The sequence below is a fragment of the Ranitomeya imitator genome, chromosome 3 (assembly GCF_032444005.1).
Source record: "Ranitomeya imitator isolate aRanImi1 chromosome 3, aRanImi1.pri, whole genome shotgun sequence".
NCBI classification, from domain to species: domain Eukaryota; kingdom Metazoa; phylum Chordata; class Amphibia; order Anura; family Dendrobatidae; genus Ranitomeya; species Ranitomeya imitator.
The window spans coordinates 500,685,989-500,709,535 of NC_091284.1; the positions used below are offsets into that span (position 1 = coordinate 500,685,989).

Below are 23,547 nucleotides of genomic sequence, written 5' to 3' on the forward strand. Positions count from 1 at the left end.
GCACCCATTTCCTCAATTCAGCTACAGCTGTCGTGCTCTGGCTGTGCTGCAGCAGCCCATGCAACTGCCAGCTCAAAGACTGGTGTGTGACATCATCACGAGCTGGAACTCCACGTCAAAAAAGGGCGCATTTGCAGATGCATTTTTCCTGTGAAGAGATGCTCAAATAGTGCGCAAATTTTACTCAACATGTGCACATACCCTTATCAATATTATATTGCTCACCCGTAGACTATTCCAAGGTGTGGAGTACAATTTCTTGATATACAACCCTCAAAAGTGCATAGTCTTTATGAGTCAAGGAGTACCAATACATGACAATTTGAACAGAATGTGTATGAGGCCTTCCTTTATGTCTAGTACAGGGTGTATCTGAGTCCCTTATTATGGCAATTCTTGCTTCCTTCATAAATGACACTAAAATTTCCTATTTGTTATTACAAAAATTAATTTTGATTTGCTTTCATTTTTTTTAATCCTTTTTAAATTTTGCCTTATATACAAGTCATTATACAGCAAAAATGTCTCTTAACATTTTTATTCCTGTAAAATGCAATTTCTTGTTGAATTGGAATGTTTTATTGTCATGGCTTAAATGGGAGTAAAAGTGTGACACCATTGTTATCAGCAGTGATCTGAGAGTCAGAGATGCTTCCAGGGGTCTTCCCCAAGCTGTTCTCTTTTCATTCAGCACTTTTACTATCCATTTTAACATTTTCACTGCCCCCAGACCTGTTTGTAGGGTCTGCTGGAAAAAACTTGGCTTTCCCATTGACTCTCATACTCATTACTCGAATCGAGCATGCGATTATTAGAAATTGCTCGGTTTGAGCAATAAGCAATCCGAGCATTTTGGTGTTTGCTCATCCCTATTAGGATAACATCTTTGCAAACTGATATTCTGTTCTGACTTTTATCCTAAGTCATGTGACAAGGCTCGTTAAAGAGTCAACATTGACTTGTAGGATTGCTACCTTCCAATGGGTGGCACTAGAGTTCTAGCTCTCTTCCTCTCTGAAGAGACAATTTGCATAATTAGCATATTACCCAGAGGAGCATTGCGGCTTTAAATCTCCTCATCTCGGCATGCTTAGCATGTCGATCTCTGCATGGAGAAACGATACTTCTTGGATACTTCAAATAGGTGGCACTAGTGTTCAAATCCTCTCCCTCTCTGAATGAATGAAGGCGCACTGAATGGCTTATAAGCCTCCTCACATTGGCATGCTGAACAAGGCATGTCACTCTCCACAAGGAGAAACAATACCCTTAGATGCCATTCTGGTCAATCAAATAAAAAGGTTCCTCCCTGGACAGTAAATTTGTATGCAGTGCCCTTTCCTCCTCAAAGCCATGCCTTGAGATTAGTGGACATACATAATTTTCACTCTTGTAAAATATCCTTTAGCCAGAAGCATATACTTTTTAAAAGCTTTTTAAAGAATATCAGCAATACTTAAAAATGTTTTGCCATGTTGGCCTATTCATGTTAAATGAGTGTTTCATACTTCTAATACAATATATTTCTACTTTTATGGGCAGTTGAAGGGTTTAGTTAGTAATTTAATGGAAGGAGCATTACAAGAATGAGCACTGCTAGGTCTTAGTTTGTCTTTTGGAAAGTAAAAGTTAAATCACTTTTATAGTCAAATAAAATATTTTCAGAATCTGTCTCACATCTAAAAGTAGATTTAACAATGCTGGTAACATTTCCAAATTGTGATTTATACATAACAACCATTATGGATGATGGCAAGAAACATTTATTGTAGCTCTACGATCAATGTCATTCTGTAGGACCCATTGCTAAGATTGATTACTACAATGAATGCAGATCCACAGCCAAACAGACGCGGGATCTGCTAGTGACCAAGGCAAAAGTTTTTACTATACACAGGCTTGGAATGTAGCCTAGCGCAGCTGTTACATCGGTTGTAATCTCTATTTCCATACAGAAGCCAGAGTGAGCTTACAGTCATTAAATATTCAAGAAAAATCTCACGGGAATTGTATGTACTGCCCTTGTGCCAACCTTGTTTTTGATTTTCCTAGAAACTTAGTATTTAGTAACTGTATCAGTTTTCAACTAATAAAAAAGCTTGGTTCTACGAAGCCAATTGACTTTAATAAAGGGCCGACCAATATTACTCCTGCCCCACAGGTAGTCATCATTAAGTGTGATAGGAAAATAATGGCAAGGCATCAGAGCTTTATATTAATGTCTGTAGGTCATGCTTTCTGTATTTCAAATTAAAAAAAAATTCCTGAAATACATTATTATATTTAGTATAGATGAAAAATGTAAAAAAAAAATGATTTATTCTTTGCTTGTTAAGTTGCTAGTGCTAGTCATTAGATTTCCAAAGCCTGCCACTGTTCTACTGTTATGTCTTCATGACAATACCTTCTGCCTTTGCACTGACCTTATTCAGCTGCATCATAAGAACATTACAGAATGTGTATCCAATTTACCAGTGATATCTGTGTGTTCACATATTGAAACCACATAACTGCTACTATTCAAGCCAATTTTTAGTAGGAAATGGAATAAAAAATAAAACAACTTAAAATTGTATATTTCAAAGAGGTTTATTGTTATATTTTCTTTCAGGAATGCAGTTCTTTTTAGATCATTTTAGTTTTGTGAATAAGTTGACCACCATAACAGTTCTGATACCAGATTTTATTTTCTAAGAATTGACAGCTTAGAACAATAAAAAGTTGGGTTTATTAATAAGCCTAAAGCAAGATATATAATCTTTATAACTGTCAGCTGCACATTACAGTATCTATTTTTCTCTGCTTCCCCATGAGGTTACTCCCTGACCATAGAGGTGTGCTCCACATGGTATTTATTTTTTCCAATCAGAGAGTGTAGCATGTCCTGGCATTATCTTTTCATACATCTTACAAGACAAAAAAGATTAGCATGTTGAAATTTCAAAATGTGGTATTTCCCTTGAGATTTTTCACCACAGGACTGTTAAGAGATCTCCATTAGTATCAAATTATCAGCAGATCCTACCAAAACAAAATGATTCACTGCTTCTCTAGTTACTACATGAAAGAAAGCTCTTATTTAGTGCACACAACAGCAGATAGGATCTCAATGGTTGAAAAAACAAAACTAAACTTCCATCTATAAAACATCAAAAGTTAAAGGTGGGAGTATAGCTGGTTGAGGGTTGATGGGGCATATACTCTTGGTACTAGGTCCCCAAGAAGCCCTTTTGCCAAACGGTTTAGAGATAGGTTTTAGGTATCAAATTTTATTCTTTGCTTTGTTTAATGATCTTAGCTACAACTTTACATAAAAATGTAAATTGGCCCCATAGACTTCTAGTGAGTTGTCTTTATACTACTCAAAGCTGTACAGGACAAACTATAGAGGCAACAGGAGAGATTTTTCTGTACTGGTGGTGGAGTCCCATAGGAACAATTGAAGACGCAGGAGAGTAAAATGCTGTGGTTTTTTATTATTGCATTTCAAAGTTATCAAACTGCTTTAGGATAACCACAGTTAGTTTGATAACTTCAAAATGCATCTAGAATAAACTGCAGCTTCTATCTTCGTACGTCCTGGATCCTTCCTATAGGAGTCTAACAGCAGTGCAGAAAAATCATTCTACAGTTTTATTGTGGTTATATTGGCCCGTGGTTCTGCAGCAGCTTGTCAAAAGCTTGTTTAATGTTGTGGGTCTCACAGCGTCATCGGGTGAGAAATTACCCCCTACTACGCTGTCTGTTGCTCCCCAGTCTCCATAGTATCCCTGTACAGAACAATAACACAGCCTTCTGAATTAGCCCAAAGGTTTTGGTTCAGAACACAACATGTTCTCATTTTAATTCTGCCACAGAAAGTAAAGTTGCATTTTATATGCACTTTTTTTTAGATGAAATATCTGTAAAGGTACCGTCACATTAAGTGACGCTGCAGCGATATAGACAACGATGCCGATCACTGCAGCGTCGCTGTTTAGTCGTTGTGTGGTCGCTGGAGAGCTGTCACACAGACAGCTCTCCAGCGACCAACGATGCCGAAGTCCCTGGGTAACCAGGGTAAACATAGGTTTACTAAGCGCAGGGCCGCGCTTAGTAACCCAATGTTTACCCTGGTTACCATTGTAAATGTAAAAAAAAAAAAAACACTGTGTAAGCACCGGCTGTAAAGTAGAGCGGTGACGTCACCACTGTGCTCTGCTTTACGGCCGGCGCTGACAAAGTGCAGGGAAGCTGACGCCGGGGGACGCGACAGACACCAGAATGTAAGTATGTAGTGTTTTTTTTTTACATTTACAATGGTAACCAGGGTAAATATCGGGTTACTAAGCGCGGCCCTGCGCATAGTAACCCGATGTTTACCATGGTTACAAGTGAACACATCGCTGGATCGGCGTCACACACGCCGAATCAGTGATGTCAGCAGGTTATCCAGCGACGAATTAAAGTTCTGGCCTTCTAGCTCCGACCAGCGATGTCAGCAGGATCCTGAACGCTGCTGCGTGTCAAACACAACTATATCGCTATCCAGGACACTGCAATGTCACGGATCGCTATCGTTATCGTTCTAAAGTTGCTCAGTGTGAAGGTACCTTTACTGTTGCAGATAGTGGTGAAAGCAATTCAATGAAAATTGAAGGATTGATAAAGATATTATTTTGTACATAGAGTAGATCAAAGTTTACATCTTGAGTAAAAATGACACTTTTCTTTTAGCTCTGATACTCTTCTAAATTCTTTTGTCTTGAAATCTTTATTAAACATGACACTTGTTATCAAGTTTATTATATCAGGAAAAGGCGTGGGGACATTTTATATTGTTTTTTTGACATTGACCCTTCTTCTCAACTGCTACTTCTTCCAAACACATATAAACACCAACAGTTTGTGACTTTCTATTTTTACCTTGTACTTAACATGTAAAATTGCAAGAACGTCAATTTCCATGTAAATAATGTAATAGCCAGGGATTACATGATATGATTTATTCTATCTACAGTACAGACCAAAAGTTTGGACACACCATCTCATTTGAAGATTTTTCTGTATTTTCAGGACTATGAAAATTGCACATTCACACAGAAGGCATCAAAAGTATGAATTAACACATGTGGACTTATATACTTGACAAAAATGTGTGAAACAACTGAAATTATGTCTTATATTCTTGGTTCTTCAAAGTAGCACCATTTTACTTTGATGACTGCTTTGCAAACTCTTGGCATTCTCTTGATGAGCTTCAAGAGGTAGTCACCGGAAATGGTTTTCACTTCACATGTGTGCCCTGTCAGGTTTAATAAGTGATATTTCTTGCCTTATAAATGGGGTTGGGATCTTCAGTTGTGTTGTTCAGAAGTCTGGTGGATACACAGCTGACAGTCCTGCTGTGTAGACTGTTAGAATTTGTATTATGGCAAGAAAAAAGTAGCTAAGTAAAGAAAATCGAATGGCCATCATTACTTTAAGAAATGAAGGTCAGTCAGTCCGAAAAATTGGGAAAACTTTGAAAGTGTCCCCAAGTGCAGTGACAAAAATCATCAAGTGCTACAAAGAAACTGGCTCACATGAGGACCGCCCCAGGAAAAGAAGACCAAGAGTCACCTCTGCTTCTGAGGATAAGTTTATCCGAGTCACCAGCCTCAAAAATTGCAGGATAACAGCAGCTCAGATTAGAGACCAGGTCAATGCCACACAGAGTTCTAGCAGCAGACACATCTCTACAACAACTGTTAAGAGGAGACTTTGTGCAGGAGGCCTTCATAATAAAATAGCTGCTAGGAAACCACTACTAAGGACAGACAACAAGCAGAAGAGACTTGATTGGGCTAAAGAACACAAGGAATGGATATTTGACCATTGGAAATCTGTGCTGTGGTCTGATGTGTCCAAATTTGAGATCTTTGGTTCCAACCACCGTGTCTTTGTGCGACGCAGAAAAGGTGAACGGATGGACTCTACATGCCTGGTTCCCACCGTGAAGCATGGAGGAGGAAGTGTGATGTGTGGGGGTGCTTTGATGGTGACACTGTTGGGGATTTATTCAAAATTGAGGACATAGTGATCCAGCATGGCTACCATAGCATCTTGCAGCGGCATGCTATTCCATCTGGTTTGTGCTTAGTTGGAACATCATTTATTTTTCAACAGGACAATGACCCCAAGCACACCTCCAGGCTGTGTAAGGGCTATTTGACCAAGAAGGAGAGTGATGGGGTGCTACGCCAGATGACCTGGCCTCCACAGTCACCAGCCTGAACCCAATCGAGATGGTTTGGGGTGAGCTGGACCGCAGAGTGAAGGCAAAAGGGCCAACAAGACTATTCCCGGTGACTACCTCTTGAAGCTCATCAAGAGAATGCCAAGAGTGTGCAAAGCAGTCATCAAAGCAAAAGGTGGCTACTTTGAAGAACCTAGAATATAAGACATAATTTCAGTTGTTTAACATTTTTTTATTACGTATATAATTCCGCATGTGTTAATTCATAGTTTTGATGCCTTCAGTCTGAACGAACAATTTTCATAGTCCTGAAAATACAGAAAAATCTTTAAATGAGAAGGTGTGTCCAAACTTTTGATTTGTACTGTATAAATTCATGCCTTTGATGAGGCATACACACATTTTTGGTATGGCAAATGTTTGCATTTTGGTAGTATTTTGATACAGTACATTGTAAAGTCAAGCAGCGGGCAAAGGTAGAGATACATGGAAGATAGTTAAGTGTATTTTATATTTTATTATAAAATTCTACATTTCAGCAGAAATATAGTGCATGCATTCATGTTAAATTAATAGGCCACCAATTACACTACCTCTTTGATCACATTTTGTGGACCAAATGTTAGAACCTTTAATATTCTAAGCATTAATGTCCAAATATATTTAAAACATTATTTATATTAACTATAAAAAATCATTATTTTTTCCATTTTTTTATCCATGAGTTTTCATAAAATCACTTTATTTAGTACTGACATAGAAATTCACACCATTGTGGGGTTGAGAAATAATAATTTTTTCTAGCTCATTTTCTAAGTTGAAAAAAGTTGCATAAATGGAAATTGATCTTACATTAGGGTAATTGATATAATTATAGTATATGTTTTGTTTTTTTAACGTACTAGCAAAAAATATTTGTCTGAAAGCGCATTTATTTAAAAAAGTAATTCTAAAATCCTAGTTTGTCTGCAATCCAACTGATTAAAAAAATCCATGTCAAGTGATCAACTTTTCTGAAAGTCTCATGTTGTTCTACCAGAAAGTAGTTAATAATGTAGACAAGAATTTTGTCAATTTCCATGAATTTGCAAAAGTTTGCTGAGCATATGCTCTTATTCCTTGATAGGCTTCTGTACTTTTAGGTCTAAGTCAATATGATTTATTGAAGAAAGCTCATGAAATGTTACAAATTTCTGATGCATCATTTGCCTTCTTTAGTAAATGCTCAGAACAATGATATTTTTGTACTTATCTTTAATATTCTCTTACAACTGAAAATAATTATCTGGAATAAACCTATGATTAGATTTCAGGTTTCATGGACTGTATGCTTTGAATAATCTTAGGTACTTTGCATTGCAGATTCACATAATGATAAACTTATTAAATCTTGTCCTGTTGCTGGAGAGCCCAGCAAGGGTGCAATTTTCCTTCACAGGAGAAATTCAGGATTGCAAAATCTGAATTAAAATCAATCTATCTATGTAATGCACACACCTTGCCGATCCGCCAGAGCAAGAGATATTCTTTCTAACATCTCTTTCTGGATAATTGATGAGGTGCATTAACAGAGGGCTTTATTCTATTAAACCATGGATGCCTAATAAAAAACCTATCTTAAAGTGGCTCTAAAAGAATTAGATAAAATGGCGACCCTGATATAATTCAAACTGCAGCCTCTACTTGTCATGTGTCAATACGGTTTTCAGACTGAAGATATACAGAGCTTTATCTCAACTGAAAAAAGCTGGATCACAAAAGCCTCAATTAGCAGTCAAGACCACAACTGTCATATGTTAAGAAATATACCTCTTCCTCCATGAGCACACAGGGGGTTATCTCCAACTTCATCAACATCAATGTTTATTTGTGTTTTAGTTGGGTATATTCATTTTCTGTGCACTGCTTTAAAGCTGAAACTGATGAAGGAGTAGGAGGATAAAGTAGGAGATCTTTTTGTCAAGCATAATGTGTGTAAAAACATATTTCTTCTTCTTGATATGACAGTCCTGCTCCTGGCCACTAACTGAGTCATGTGTGATACAGCTCTTGTCAGTTGAGACACAGGTCTCGGGAGCGGTATGTCTTCAGTTTGCAGCCAATATTGACATGTGACTAGGACAGGCTGCAGTTTGAATTATATCAGACACTCCATTTCATCTCATACTTAGAGAACCTCTTTAAACCTCCCAATCACTTTAACTTCTTAGAGGTTTAATCTGGGACCAGCATATTGACTTCTAATCCACTAGATTCACGTATCCACAGGGTACGTCATCAATGTGAGATCAGTGGGGGTCCAACACCCCACACCTTCACCAATCAACTTATACAGTGGGGCAAAAAAGTATTTAGTCAGTCAGCAATAGTGCAAGTTCCACCACTTAAAAAGATGAGAAGCGTCTGTAATTTACATCATAGGTAGACCTCAACTATGGTAGACAAACTGAGAAAAAAAAAATCTAGAAAGTCACATTGTCTGTCTTTTTAACATTTTATTTGCATATTATGGTGGAAAATAAGTATTTGGTCAGAAACAAAATTTCATCTCAATACTTTGTAATATATCCTTTGTTGGCAATGACAGAGGTCAAACGTTTTCTGTAAGTCTTCACAAGGTTGCCACACACTGTTGTTGGTATGTTGGCCCATTCCTCCATGCAGATCTCCTCTAGAGCAGTGATGTTTTTGGCTTTTCGCTTGGCAACACGGACTTTCAACTCCCTCCAAAGGTTTTCTATAGGGTTGAGATCTGGAGACTGGCTAGGCCACTCCAGGACCTTGAAATGCTTCTTACGAAGCCACTCCTTCGTTGCCCTGGCGGTGTGCTTTGGATCATTGTCATGTTGAAAGACCCAGCCACGTTTCATCTTCAATGCCCTTGCTGATGGAAGGAGGTTTGCACTCAAAATCTCACAATATATGGCCCCATTCATTCTTTCATGTACCCGGATCAGTCGTCCTGGCCCCTTTGCAGAGAAACAGCCCCAAAGCATGATGTTTCCACCACCATGCTTTACAGTAGGTATGGTGTTTGATGGATGCAACTCAGTATTCTCTTTCCTCCAAACACGACAAGTTGTGTTTCTACCAAACAGTTCCAGTTTGGTTTCATCAGACCATAGGACATTCTCCCAAAACTCCTCTGGATCATGCAAATGCTCTCTAGCAAACTTCAGACGGGCCCGGACATGTACTGGCTTAAGCAGCGGGACACGTCTGGCACTGCAGGATCTGAGTCCATGGTGGCGTAGTGTGTTACTTATGGTAGGCCTTGTTACATTGGTCCCAGCTCTCTGCAGTTCATTCACTAGGTCCCCCCGCGTGGTTCTGGGATTTTTGCTCACCGTTCTTGTGGTCATTCTGACCCCACGGGGTGGGATTTTGCGTGGAGCCCCAGATCGAGGGAGATTATCAGTGGTCTTGTATGTCTTCCATTTTCTAATTATTGCTCCCACTGTTGATTTCTTCACTCCAAGCTGGTTGGCTATTGCAGATTCAGTCTTCCCAGCCTGGTGCAGGGCTCCAATTTTGTTTCTGGTGTCCTTTGACAGCTCTTTGGTCTTCACCATAGTGGAGTTTGGAGTCAGACTGTTTGAGGGTGTGCTCAGGTGTCTTTTTATACTGATAACACGTTTAAACAGGTGCCATTACTACAGGTAATGAGTGGAGGAAAGAGGAGACTCTTAAAGAAGAAGTTACAGGTCTGTGAGAGCCAGAAATCTTGATTGTTTGTTTCTGACCAAATACTTATTTTCCACCATAATATGCAAATAAAATGTTAAAAAAACAGACAATGTGATTTTCTGGATTTTTTTTTCTCAGTTTGTCTCCCATAGTTGAGGTCTACCTATGATGTAAATTACAGACGCCTCTCATCTTTTTAAGTGGTGGAACTTGCACTATTGCTGACTGACTAAATACTTTTTTGCCCCACTGTATCTGATCCAAGAGTGGCCAGATAAAAGCTATGTATAAAGTAGAACACATACATTGCTTAGCAGATGCTTCACTGTATTTCAGTTTATCGCCCATTCAACTGCCAGATCCCCACCAATATCATATTGAACCTCTTTAGCTACTTTACCAGAGATTAGCAAAGTTCAAAACCAATGGGGGGAAAAAACTGAATATTGCTTATTTTTGCTTATTAGCAGAAAAAAAAATATATATATATATAAATATATATATATATATATATATATATTTATTTATTTATACATGAAAATAAAAGTTGCATGAAATGAAGAACTGAAACCCTATTTCTATTTCTGCATTTGTGGTGTAAGTGAGAGGAAACATGAATTGTAATTTTTGAAATGTCATGGTAAAATGAATGAAGCAACAAAAATGTAACATGCGTTAACTACAAATGAATGAAAAGTCTACTTGTGTACATTGTCAGTTAGGTTATAGGTGGTAAATCATAGGTGCTATGCTGAATAACCTTGCACAGAAGTATCACTAACTTAGCTTTCTGCACCCTCAGAGGACCATTGTTAGTACAATTGGGTTAGTTGCAAACTATCTGGTTTGCAAACAAAACTCACAATTTTTGCATAATGTAGTCTTCGGAATGGAGCAAATTTGCTCTCAATTTCTTGCCAGCGTTTGTTAAGATGGATCAGTGTTGGCTCCACCGCTTTGGCAGCCCCATCCTTAGACAAACGTTCAGCTTGCCTGTGTACTGAATTCAATTCTTCTCTCTTCATCTCCAATTCTCCATCAATCTCCTAGTGAGCAAAACCAATACAGGGCCCAGAGTAGTTAGCTGTCTAATTAATTTACATTACAAGAAGCAGCATACTTCTGTCACTTATTTCTTATTAGACTTTATTTTGAGATATAATGAAATGATATACTAAGATTTTACTAATTCGTATATAATATGGTTATGTGACTTTATCGTGCCTTATATATTCTTGAAATATCATCCATATGCTTCTAGTTAAACCAAATACGTATTTTAAAAAAATATTATATTTTCTCTATCAAATAAGAGTCCATATATTTTTCATATATTTTCTTATTTTGTTATTTAATGACAAACCAAAGCAATAATGAAGCAAAATGATATGGCTGAAAATAATAGAAAAAGGAAACAGAACTCATTGAATGCTGCTGACAATTTGGATTGATTGGACAGTAACATATGGACATGGTTTGATGAATGAAGTGTGCTAATATGAGAAAGAGTCATCCACGTACTGTTAGTCATTAGTTCATCTGGAACAAAGATACATAACATGAGTCAATATTGTTATCAATATCAACATTTTAGAGGTTTCACATATTGCAAAGAGATCATTTTGCAGGTCTAGTATAAAACACTGAGTTACTGTGTTAATCTTTATCCTTGTCTAATTCTTAATGAATTAATGCTCAATTCTCTTAAACTATCAGAACTACTTTATTAATATAATAAAGATGGCTAATAATTATAATATTACTATCATAGCCTCCACATATTCAACAGTATTGTATGCAGCTATAAACCACAATACTTTTGAAATAATACCAACAATTGTCTCATAGGTAATAATTACAGACTCTGAACAATATAAATTTAAGTTTAACAACAAAAATGGTATGTAAAATAAATTTAAGAGGATCTGTCAGCAGGGTTTCACATCCTGAACATTATATACAGTTGTGCTGAAAAGTTTACTTACTCTGGCAGAATTGTTTTTTTCTTGGCCTTTTTCAGAGAATATGAATGATAGCACCAAAACTTTTTCTCCACTCATGGTTAGTGGTTGGGTGAAGCAATTTATTGTTAAACTACTGTGTTTTCTCTTTTTAAATCATAATAACAATCCAAAACATCCAAAGGACCCTGATCAAAAGTGCACATACCCCATTTCTTAATACTGTGTATTGACCCCTGTAACATCTATGAGAGCTTGAATTCTGTTGTGGTAGTTGTCAATGAAGTTATTTAATTTCTTAGATGGTAAAGCTGCCCACTCTTCTTGGCAAAAAAAACTCCAGTTCTTGTAAATTCATGGGCTGTCTAGCATGAACTGTGCGCTTCAGATCTCCCCAGAGTGGCTCAATGATATTGAGGTTAGGAGACTGAGATGGCCACCCAGGATCTTCACTTTGTTCTGCTGTAGCCAATGACAGGTCGACTTGGCCTTGTGTTTTGGATCGGTGTCATGTTGGAACATCCAAGTATGTCCCATGTGCAGCTTCTGGGCTGAGGATTGCAAATTTGCCTCCTGTATTTGCTGATAACATGCTGCTTTCATCTTTCCTTCAACTATGACAAAGTTTCCTGTGTCTTTGTAGCTCACATATCCCAAAAACATCAGAGATCCACCTCCGTGCTTTACAGTTGGAATGGTGTTCCCTTCATCATAGACCTTGTTGGCCTCTCTCCAAATGTAACGTTTATGCTTGTGGCCAAAAAGTTCAATTTTGGTCTCATCACTACAAATTACCTTGTTCCAGAAGTTTTGAGGCTTGTCTCTGTGCTGTTTTGCGTATTGTAGGTGAGATACTTTGTGGCTTTTGACCAGCAATGGCTTTCTTCTGGCGACTCAAACATGAAGCCCATTTTTCTTCAAGTGCCTCCTTATAGTGCATCTTGAAACAACCACACTGCTAGTTTTCAGAGAGTCATATATTTCAAGTTCCCACTACTGCACAGGGGGAATCTCGAGCCGTGTCGGCTGCGGTCTCCCATTCTGCATCGGCAGCAGTGGAGCCTTCTCAGTGGAGACATCGGTCCCAGCGTCTCATTGGATCTGATACTGTGCAAAGGGTTACTGCTGCCTCTCCAGGCTCTGCTATTGTACCCTGCACTGGTCTGCGGTGAGCAGGCTTTTCTGGCACTAAGTCCTGCTTTGCACACACTGAGCATGCCCAGGGTAAGATCTCTCCGTGGAGGTCTAGGGTCACACGCTCAGGTACTGCAGCCACTTCCATTGGTCCTCCAGGAAGGCCCTGTACCTGATCAAGTTCTGTGGCAGCCTTCCATTGGTCCTTCTTGAAAGGTCCTGTACATGCTGCAGCTATAAATGGTTCACATGACCGCACGGCCATGCGCTAGTGTCAATTTATGTATGAGCTCAGCGCCAGTGTGGTCGTGTTTGTATGCTGTCAGGGACCCGGCTGAAATAAGCCCCTAGAATGCTGGCACCTCCGGCGAGGAGTTTCGTGTGTGCGTATTCAGGGACCCGGCTGAAATAAGCCCCTAAAATGCTGGCACCTCCGGCGAGGAGTTTCTTGAGAGTGGATTCAGGGCTGGCATATAGCCATTAGAATTCCAGCTCCACTGGAGAGGAGCTGTGTGTTTGCATTTGACTGCATGACCACTAACTGCTCTACTAAGTAGCTGTGTTCCTCTGTGAGCTAAACAGGGCACAGCGTTCTCTTTGCTAACAGACTCTGTGAAGTAACAGAGTTTGTTTATAGTACTATATTGTACCGCCATACTTAGCAGCAGGTTCTTTCCTGCACTGTGGTTGCCGGGTTGCGAACGTACCTACTACTACTAATAAATACATATATTCGGTGCGTTCCGCCAACCCTAACACTGGCATTATCAATTCATTTTATGTGTTTTGTATCCCTTTTCTGTTTTATACAGTTCAACTACCTTTTCCCAAAGATCCATTGACAATTCTTTTGCTTTCCCTATGACTCACAATCCAGAAATGTCAGTAGCTGGATGAAAGATGCAAGAGTCTGTGTGGATCCCAGAAACTCACTCAGCTTTTATGCACACACACTCACTACAAGCAAACAGGTCACAGGTGAGGATGTTACCTTTATTAGCCATTCAAACCTATTTGTGTCAGCTTCAGTGCATGTTATCAGGCAAAAATCAACAGGGTAAGTGAACTTTTGATCATGGTCATTTGGATGTTTTGGGTTGCTATTATTTAAAAAGAGAAAACATAATAGTTTGACAATAAAAGGCTTCACCCAACCACTATCCAGGAGTGAAGAAAAAGTTTTAGTGCTATCATTCATATTCTGTGAAAAAAGGCCAAGAAAGTAAAAATTCTGCCTGGGTATGTAAACTTTTTAACACAACTATATGTGCATATAGCTCTTTAAAGACAAGTTCACTAATAATACCCTTATATGGCCATTAAATTTTTCTGTTACTGAGAAATTAGCATTTGAATTGATATGTAAATGAGGCAGACAAGCTCTTATAGATCTGAATCCTTTTTCACTCCATCTCTGCTGCCTACCTAGTGCCATCGTCTCCTCCTTCGTGACTCACAGCTCTTTTATCAGCATAGAGCCTGTTAAGGTACCTTCACATATAACGATATTGTTAACGATATCGTTGCTTTTTGTGACGTAGCAACGATATCGTTAATGAAATCGTTATGTGTGACAGCGACCAACGATCAAGCCCCTGCTGGGAGATCGTTGGTCGCTGAATAAAGTCCAGAACTTTATTTCGTCGCTGGACTCCTGCTGACATCGCTGGATCGGCGTGTGTGACACCGATCCAGCGAGGTCTTCACTGGTAACCAGGGTAAACATCGGGTAACTAAGCGCAGGGCCGCGCTTAGTAACCCGATGTTTACCCTGGTTACCAGCGTAAAAGTAAAAAAAAACGCTACATACTTACCTACAGCCGTCTATCCTCCAGCGCTGTGCTCTGCACTCCTCCTGTACTGGCTGTGAGCGTCGGTCAGCCGGAAAGCAGAGCGGTGACGTCACCGCTCTGCTTTCCGGCCGCTGTGCTCACACAGCCAGTACAGGAGGAGAGCAGAGCACAGCGCTGGAGGACAGACGGCTGTAGGTAAGTATGTAGCGTTTTTTTTTTTTTTACTTTTAGGATGGTAACCAGGGTAAACATCGGGTTACTAAGCGCGGCCCTGCGCATAGTTACCCGATGTTTACCCTGGTTACCGGCATCGTTGGTCACTGGAGAGCGGTCTGTGTGACAGCTCTCCAGCGACCAAACAGCGACGCTGCAGCGATCCGGATCGTTGTCGGTATCGCTGCAGCGTCGCTTAATGTGAAGGTACCTTTAGTCAAAGGCGGAGGAGGCGGCATTAGGCGGAAAATAGAGCTGGAATGACAGAAGCTTCGGATCTACAAAAGTTTTTCAGCTTCATTTGCACATCAAGTAAAACACTGATTCTTTTTAGCAACAGAGGAATGGTCTTGCCATGCAAAGGACTTGTCATTGAAAAATCTATATGCACATACTGTAAAAATAGTTTGGGGGTGAAATCCTGCTGACTGATTTGCTTTAAATGTACTTATAAACTAGTAAAAGAATTACAATAGAAATAGTATTTAAGGGGTTGTCCATTCACATAATATTGATGGAGAGGTCATAAATATAAAATTGCTGGAGATCATACACCTTGCACTCACATCAATCAGTTGCTATTTGCTCCAGCTTGATATGATGTGTTTTGCAGAACACAGAAAAGCCAGTACTCATTGAATAGGGATGTGCTCTGTAGCTCCATTCCAAGTGCTTACATCCAAAAGATTCCAGAGTTTGTAACAGCTGATCACGGGAGGTGCAGTGTATCAGACCCCACTGACATTATTTGACCAGAAATCCCCTTTAAATAAGTATTTTAATTAACTAATTTATAATTTTATAGAAGATTGAGGCACTGTTATAACAATGTTATCTTATAATTAGATCTAACAGGTTTTTCCTGACTTCTGGTAGTTTTGACTATCCTTACAAGCAAAAATACCCAAAAGTCAGACTGTGTCATGTGTCAATGAGATCAGAGTCTAAATAATTCATTGACAAATTAAATAAATTTAAAAGGGTTAGCCACTTTCTATTGTTAGTTCAACTTACCTTTTAAACTAACCATAACATGTCTTATGGTGACCAAACCAGTCTCTCAGCCTCCTCCAACAATTAAACAGATTTCCCATGTGAGGTGTTTAGCTATTGGAGGAGGCTGATGGACTGCTCTGGTCACAGGCTCCTCCGCCAGCAGCCATTGTATGGACAGAAGAGCTAGTCAGTTTGCATCTTTTTCTGTGCGGGTGCTGAACAGCAGAATTCATCGCACAGGTAGACACGGTCAGAAGACGCTGCTTTGCATATGCATGTGTTTTTCCACATTCAGTGCCAGTGCAGATGAAGATGCAGCCATGAAAGCATTCATGTTCATGAATTCCGGCATCTTGAGTTTTATGGACTGCCATTTTCAGTGTTTATATTCACTATCCATTGACAGTTAAGGTGTTTGAAAAGGAGAGTTGGTATATAGAATATGGGTTATATAATGTTCTGTGCCAGTTATGGAATATTAGTAACAGTTTTAGAAAATGGCCAAGCCCTTTAAGCCTTACCTATGTTATTAAAGCATATAGTAACAAAGTAAACTGATCAACTTCATGGAACAATGGGACAAAATGTAAACATTTAACATACAAAGTAAAAATGTAGATATTTTAATACATATTTTACACAACTATTTAAAAACATATTAGAAAAATATGTAAGATCATTTTCAGTTTTCACTAAATCATATATATTCTACAATGCATTAATTGAATTTATAGCATGCTAGCATTTAACAATTTATTATGGTACTGAAAAATGACACACCATAAATGTGCAAAAGATTCATCTATATGAGAGTACCTTTAGCTTCTGCTCATCTTTGGGTTCTGGAAGACTAGCAATTTTCTTTTCAATATCATCCAAACATTTAAGTAAATCATCAGATTGTCTCTTGTACTGATACCACTGATGAGAAATATCCAATGCTTTTATCCTTCTTTGAGATCTTAAATCCTGTTCGTTAAACAAATAATGAAAGCACAGTATAATTTTAAATCATGAATACTTCACAGTGTACTTCATTTAACAAAATAATATAATGTTTTCCTACACAAAAAAAACCTTTACGGAAATTACTACCTAATAATGTTTGTCTGGGTTACACCTCCAGTATGCATCTGCTAAGGGCCCTTACCTTCAATGGAGGTACACTTTCAGAATAGTCAATTGATCCCATTGTGTTACAAAGGTTTACAGAGACTCTGTAAGCACAGGATAGCTGTTCAAACCAAGCATAATCACTCTTTAAGTGCACCTTCCCACCTACTTGCTTTTCACTTTGCTCCACCCCATTCCTTGATTGACAGCTCTGCCTTTACCAAGGAAAAGAAAGGCAGAGATAGAGGGAAACCAAGCAGGTGGGAAGGTGCACATTAATGTTTGGCCACGCCATGATGCACCAAGCGCCTGTCCTTGATTCGAAAAGCTATTCTCTGCCAACAAAGTCCCTTTAATTTACTTGTGAGAACAGATACTCACTTTTTCTCTATTGTAAATGGAATGACAGTGTTTTATTTGCTGCACAATGGCACTCATTTATCAAAACCCTTAAAAGTATCTACAGCAGTCATATATCGTAGACTGCTATGCATATAAATAAAGCTGCATTAAAATGTAAACGAGTTAGATGAATCACCCACAATATTCATCTATAATTTCCCGGATGACTGGATGGAAATTTTACTTACAAACAATTTATGCTTTTTACTCTGATGTGCAAGTCAATGAAAAAGAAAACAAATGGACATATATATTCATTCTTCAAATAGGAAATGTTTGGATTTAGTTATGTGTTTTATTCTCGAAAACAATACTATATCATGAATTAAAAATGTGAAAAAACATGAAGTTTTTTCCATGTATGCTTTACTTTACATATTTTTTTTTTTTTACTTTTGATAAAGTACTCAAGTTCTGGTGCCTTTGGAGTTGCTGCATGGATTGTGATACAGGAAAGTATCCCCATAAGGGAGTATATAAATATCAATTAAAGTGGTGATGTGCACATTGAAAATCCTAAGTGTATGGAGGGATGCAGCAGAAACTTGCATAAATACATATCTATCGATCTTATGACAATTCATATGACTTCATAACCTATCCACATCATATATTTATTTATGCAGTTTTAGACATTTCAGGTAAATAATTAAGTCTTCTAGAATGAATGGAGCACATCTAGACATCCATAAATGACTTAAAAGTTATTTAAAATTGCTAGAAAAATAAGAGGCTGTTTGAATTTTCAAAAAGTCAATCAATATTCCATTGAGTTTTTTCTTATCTGTCAGGGGTGAATGCCTTTATTGAGTAGCAAAAAGTGAAAATCAATGACCTCACTTCTTGAAAACACAACTAATGATGGAGTGCCCTTAAGAAGCAGTGTAAAGAGGACATTTTGTCATAATCAGAAACAATGCTAAGCTTTGGGATATTGTATGACATCGCAATCTTGCGGTTACGAGAAATGCTACTTCTTTTTAAAGTGTTTTACAATTCAATATGATTGTAATTTCTGAAATGGTTTCCAATAAACTGTCAGATAATTACATAGAAAAAAAAATCATTCAAATCTTACAACATACAAAAATTAAAAGTGAATAATAAACAATATTTTCTCATATCTTTATTCCTTTGATGATCTTTCCTTTAGTAGCTAATATTACAACATTAATTTTGATTTGATATTCAGCATCACCTAAAAATGTTTGACTTACCTTGACACTATTATGTTTAGATTGCAAGAGCTGCTGTTTCAGCTTGATTTCTTCTCTCTTTTTATCATCTCCAATTTTAAGCTGAAGATTATTTCCCCTTTGCAACAATTCCCATATTTGCCCATCATTGTCTTGGCTCTGAAAATAAATGGAATTATAAGGAAGGAAATGGCATGGTGATATTGCAGAAATAGGGGGTGACTGGTCAAAGCTTCTACATTAAAATACCAGTGCAATTAGTCTGAAAAGTCATAAAAAATGTTTGAAACAAATTTTCTGCTAAAAAATCTAGTGACTTTTGGAGTTTTCATTTCAATTTGAAGTAGCTCTGACAAAATGGGCAGAGCTGGACAGAAACTGGGGTGGGGAATGAATAGCTTGCCTGCCTATTTATTTCTGCAAATGTGCTAACGTTTTTTACACCGAAATACTATTCCAGTTCCAACTGGAGTAGCATTTATGATGACGTGCAAGGAAGGGACATAATGCTTGTAAGATGCACAAAATTAATTAAATGGCAAGCGCCTCCTAATTAATTTGGAGCACCGTATTACTTTCACATGCCAGTCTTAATGAATAGTCACCAATATCTCAAAACAACCAAAAAGTAGAAGTTTGGGCACACATTTGTCCACCAAATGGACTATGACTGCAACAACTATTTAGTAGCAAAATAGTTTAAAGACAACAAAATGAAGACATTGGAGTAGCCTTCACCAAGTCATAACCTCAATCCAATAAAACATTTATAGCAGAAATAAAAAAAAAAAATGTGCAGGCAAGAAGACCTCCAAGCCTGACTTAGTCACACTAGTGCTGTGGGCTGAAATTCCAGCAGCTTACTGTGAAAAGTTTGTGTAAGACTATTATAACTATTTTACCCAAAGTAGATAACATAAAAGCGATATTAATAATTTAATAATCATGTGTATGCAAACTTCTAAGTCATTGGGAATTTGATAAAAGAAACAGAAGCTCAGTAAGAAAAATATTTAGAATTGAGAGTCCTCAGTGATTGAAGCTTAATAAATCATTGTGTCTACTTTTATTATGATTTTTCACATTTTTTTTAAAACTGTATTGATTCCGTTCTGACCTAAGAGAGGGAATACTAAGATTAAATGTCAGGAAAAAAATGGGTTTTAACTAAAGTGTCTAAAGTAAAACTTTTTTAGACTTCTGGCTAAAATGTACATACCACCTTGTATAACTAAAATACACTTGCAGCACACATGTAACACTTACAAAGCTGCAAAGCAGTGATAGAGAGGACTGTCAAAATGTCATCACAAGTTTCTTTCATCACAAGTGTGAATTGTGTCATGTGTAATCACATATGGCAAAGAGCGTTCTTGCTTATAAATAAAGAGAATTTTCTTTTTACACCTACTGTCCTATTTTCTTAAAATCAATTTTTTATACAGAATGAAATGTGTGAATTGGGCCAACTTCAAAAATAACTAAAATAAGAGAAAAAAAATGGTGCCCAAAAGTCCAGTTTTTTATTTTTCCCATTATTTGCCATTTTGCATCCTTAACTTATAATTTACCATATCTTTATTGAAGTCTTCCTCTGTGATGTTCACTCCAAGCTGAATTTCAGCCTCCAGTGGTTCAAGCAATTTCTGTATATCAGAATTAAACTGTTCCAGTTCCTTGGATGAAACCATTGCCTGCATTAGGAGAATGTAGTTTATAAAATACATGCTCAAACTTAGTATTGCCAGTTCATTTTTCTTTATAAACACTAAGTGTAAAATGTAATAAATTAATAAACATCATTTCATATCTACAGTGAAAAGCCCCTTGACATACTGAATAATCAAAATCTTATTGTTTTTGCAAGCAGCCTCCAATTCGCTGGATAAAAGAGGGTAATGTAATAATGTGATAAACATGTTGCATTAATTAATTTTTGCTACCTAGCAGTATTATATTACTTACATTTTGTTAGTGTCAAGCAAATCATCACAAATTTGTTTTGGGCAGATTCACTCAGTTCAAGGGAAAATTTGACTTGCATCAAATAAATTCAAATCAAATTGAATTGACTAAAAGGGGTTAAAAAATAAATCTTTCTACATACTAATTTTTCTGTGGTCTTTCCTGTATCTTTCACACTCTTTGAATGGTTTTCATACCTTCTGTCTTTGAAATTATATCTTCTTTCTTTGGTTTTCCTTCCTGCTAGGTCTTCCATTCATTAGTACTCACAATATTATTTATGTGCTTTGCACTCATATGGCAAGTGTGGTGCCTATTGAATGGAATGCCCAACCAGAAGACTACAGAAGAAAGATGATAGAAGAGCCAATCGAGGATTGTGGCAGGTATAGGGAGGGTCGAGGAAGCCTAAGTATGTGAAATATTAAAAAAAAACATAAATTCAAAAAAGCAACATGTTTGCCACATTCTAACTTAAATCGCTACTAATGTAATTTATTAAACCAAGGGGATAATTTACATAGTTATTTTAAAGGGAAAACCTTTAAAAAATGTTAAATTAAACAAATATATGATCATAGTTTAGATTTACTAATTCTTAAATCTATGCAACATGGAAAACAGGGAACTGGTGAAAAAAGTTCCAAACTTTGTTAAAAAAAATGCCATTTTCCGATACCCATAGCATCTCCATTTTTCGCGATCACGGGTTGAGTGAGGGCATGCCAAGGGCATTGAGTGAGAGCATGCATTTTTGCATACCAAGCTGATGTTGTTAATGATACCATTTTGGTGCAGATACGATTTTTTGATTGCTCGTTATTGCATTTTAATGCAATAAACCAAAAAAATGTAATTCTGGTGCTTTTTTTATTGCCATGCCATTTAGCGATCAGGTTAATCTTTTTCTATATTAATAGATTAGGCAATTCTGAATGTGGTGATACCAAATATGTGTATGTTTCATTTTTATTGCTTTATTTTGAATGAGGCTAAGGGGGGTGATTTGAACTTTTCTATTTTTTCTATTTTTTAATACTTTAAAAAAATTTCTTTACTTTTTGCATGCTTCAATAGTCTCCATGAGAGAATAGAAGCTGCCACAGACATATCAGCTCTACTACATAGAGGCGATGATCAGATTGCCTCTATAAAGCAGAATTACTCCCTTGATATGAGCACCAACCACTGGGTGGTGCTTACAGCAAGCTGGCACTAACAACCATAGAGGTCTCCAGGAGACCTCCAGCTGTCATGCCAGCACACCGCTGAGCCACAACCACGTAACAAGGATCAACAGTGTGCATATTTCCGGCGCTATTGCCAGAAGCGCTTGTTAAATGCCGCTGTCATAGTTTGACAGCGACATTTAACTGGTTATTAGCTACGGGTGGATGACAATTCCACCTGCAGCTATTGCAGGCACACGTAAGATGTTTAAAACAGCTGACATGTCCCAAAAAAGATGTGGGCTCACCACCGGAGCCCATACCAAAGGGAGAGAGTCCGACAACAGCATAAATGTATGCTTGATGTCAGAAAGGGGTTAAATTGATTAGATTAGACAAAAATGTTGTATGTATAAAACAAACAAACAAACCTAAATGAATAGGGAGAAAAAGCTGACGTACAGAAAAACCCTTTAAAATTAGGCTACCATACAGCATATTACAGTCTAGTTAGCTGAAAAGAAAACTAATTATATTTAAAATATTCTTCAATTGAAAATTAAATTAAATTTTCTTAAAATTATAATGGATTACACCATCTTAAAGGTATTAAGATTGTCGATTCACCACAGACAACACTTTTCATACTGATTTCAGTTACCATATAAACCACCTTGTGTAATTAATTGCTATTTTCATGGGAATCTGTGGTGACCAAGGCATTTTAGCAAGCATTTGCAACAGATAAATATTGCATTTCATGGCAGCTACTAAAATGAATAACTCTCTCTCTAATACCTAGGTGTTGTGAATTCTGTTGTCGGGCTCCCTCCTGTGGTCATGAATGGTACTTCGGCTGGTTCTGTCCTTGGACTTCCTCTGGTGGGTGTTTCTGAGTTTCCTTCCACAGGTGACGAGGTTAATTCGTTAGCTGGCTGTTCTATTTAACTCCACTTAGATCTTTGCTCCATGCCACCTGTCAATGTTCCAGTATTGGTCTAGTTCACTCCTGGATCGTTCTTGTGACCTATCTTCCCAGCAGAAGCTAAGTTCCAGCTTGTATGTTAGGAGTCGAGTTTCCTCTGCTGCACAGGGGGAATCTCGATCCGTCTCCGCTGCGGTCTCCCATTCTCCTGCAGCCGCAGTGGAGTCTGCTCAGCAGGGACGTCGCTCCCAGTGTCTTGCTCGCTCTCACTCTGTACAGAGAGTTACTGCTGCTTCTTCAGCTCCTGCCATTAAAGTCAGTGCTGGTCAGCGGCGAGCGGACTTCCCTGGGACTAAGTCCTTGTTTGCGCACACTGAGCATGCCCAGAGCAAGATCTCCCGTTGGAGATCGAGGGTCATGTGCTCTGGCTCTGCAGCGCATTCCATTGGTCCTCTTGGCAGGTCCTGGAAGGGCAAAGTTTCTGTGGCCACTTCCTGTCCTGCAATTATATAAACTGCGCATGACCGCACGGCCATGCGCTAGTGTACAATTGAATATGTGTGTTTGTTGTGAGTGCAAGTCGTTCATTAAATACCCCTACCCTATTGTATGACTGTTCGCGTATGGAGTATGGCTGCTATCTAGCGCCCGACAAATCACTCAACGTGTCACACACGTATCAGCGTCTATTGCTGTGACCGCCAGTGCGGCGCCACGCGCCAGTAGTGCGCTTCCTGACCCACGTCTGGGTGCTTAGTGGTGCCTGCCAGCACGGC

The 23,547-nt window shown here is 38.1% G+C and overlaps 1 protein-coding gene across 1 annotated transcript in view; it reads right to left on the reverse strand.

Annotated features, from left to right (window-relative positions):
* Positions 1 to 23,547, reverse strand: part of DMD (dystrophin) — a 4,179,683-nt gene that overhangs the window by 2,315,420 nt on the left and 1,840,716 nt on the right. The window contains exons 38-41 of the mRNA XM_069757653.1: positions 20,284 to 20,406; positions 18,734 to 18,871; positions 16,818 to 16,970; positions 10,768 to 10,950 (exon numbers count right to left, since the gene is read on the reverse strand). Coding sequence (XP_069613754.1) covers positions 10,768 to 10,950; positions 16,818 to 16,970; positions 18,734 to 18,871; positions 20,284 to 20,406 — 597 coding nt within the window. The remainder of the gene's footprint in view (positions 1 to 10,767; positions 10,951 to 16,817; positions 16,971 to 18,733; positions 18,872 to 20,283; positions 20,407 to 23,547) is intronic.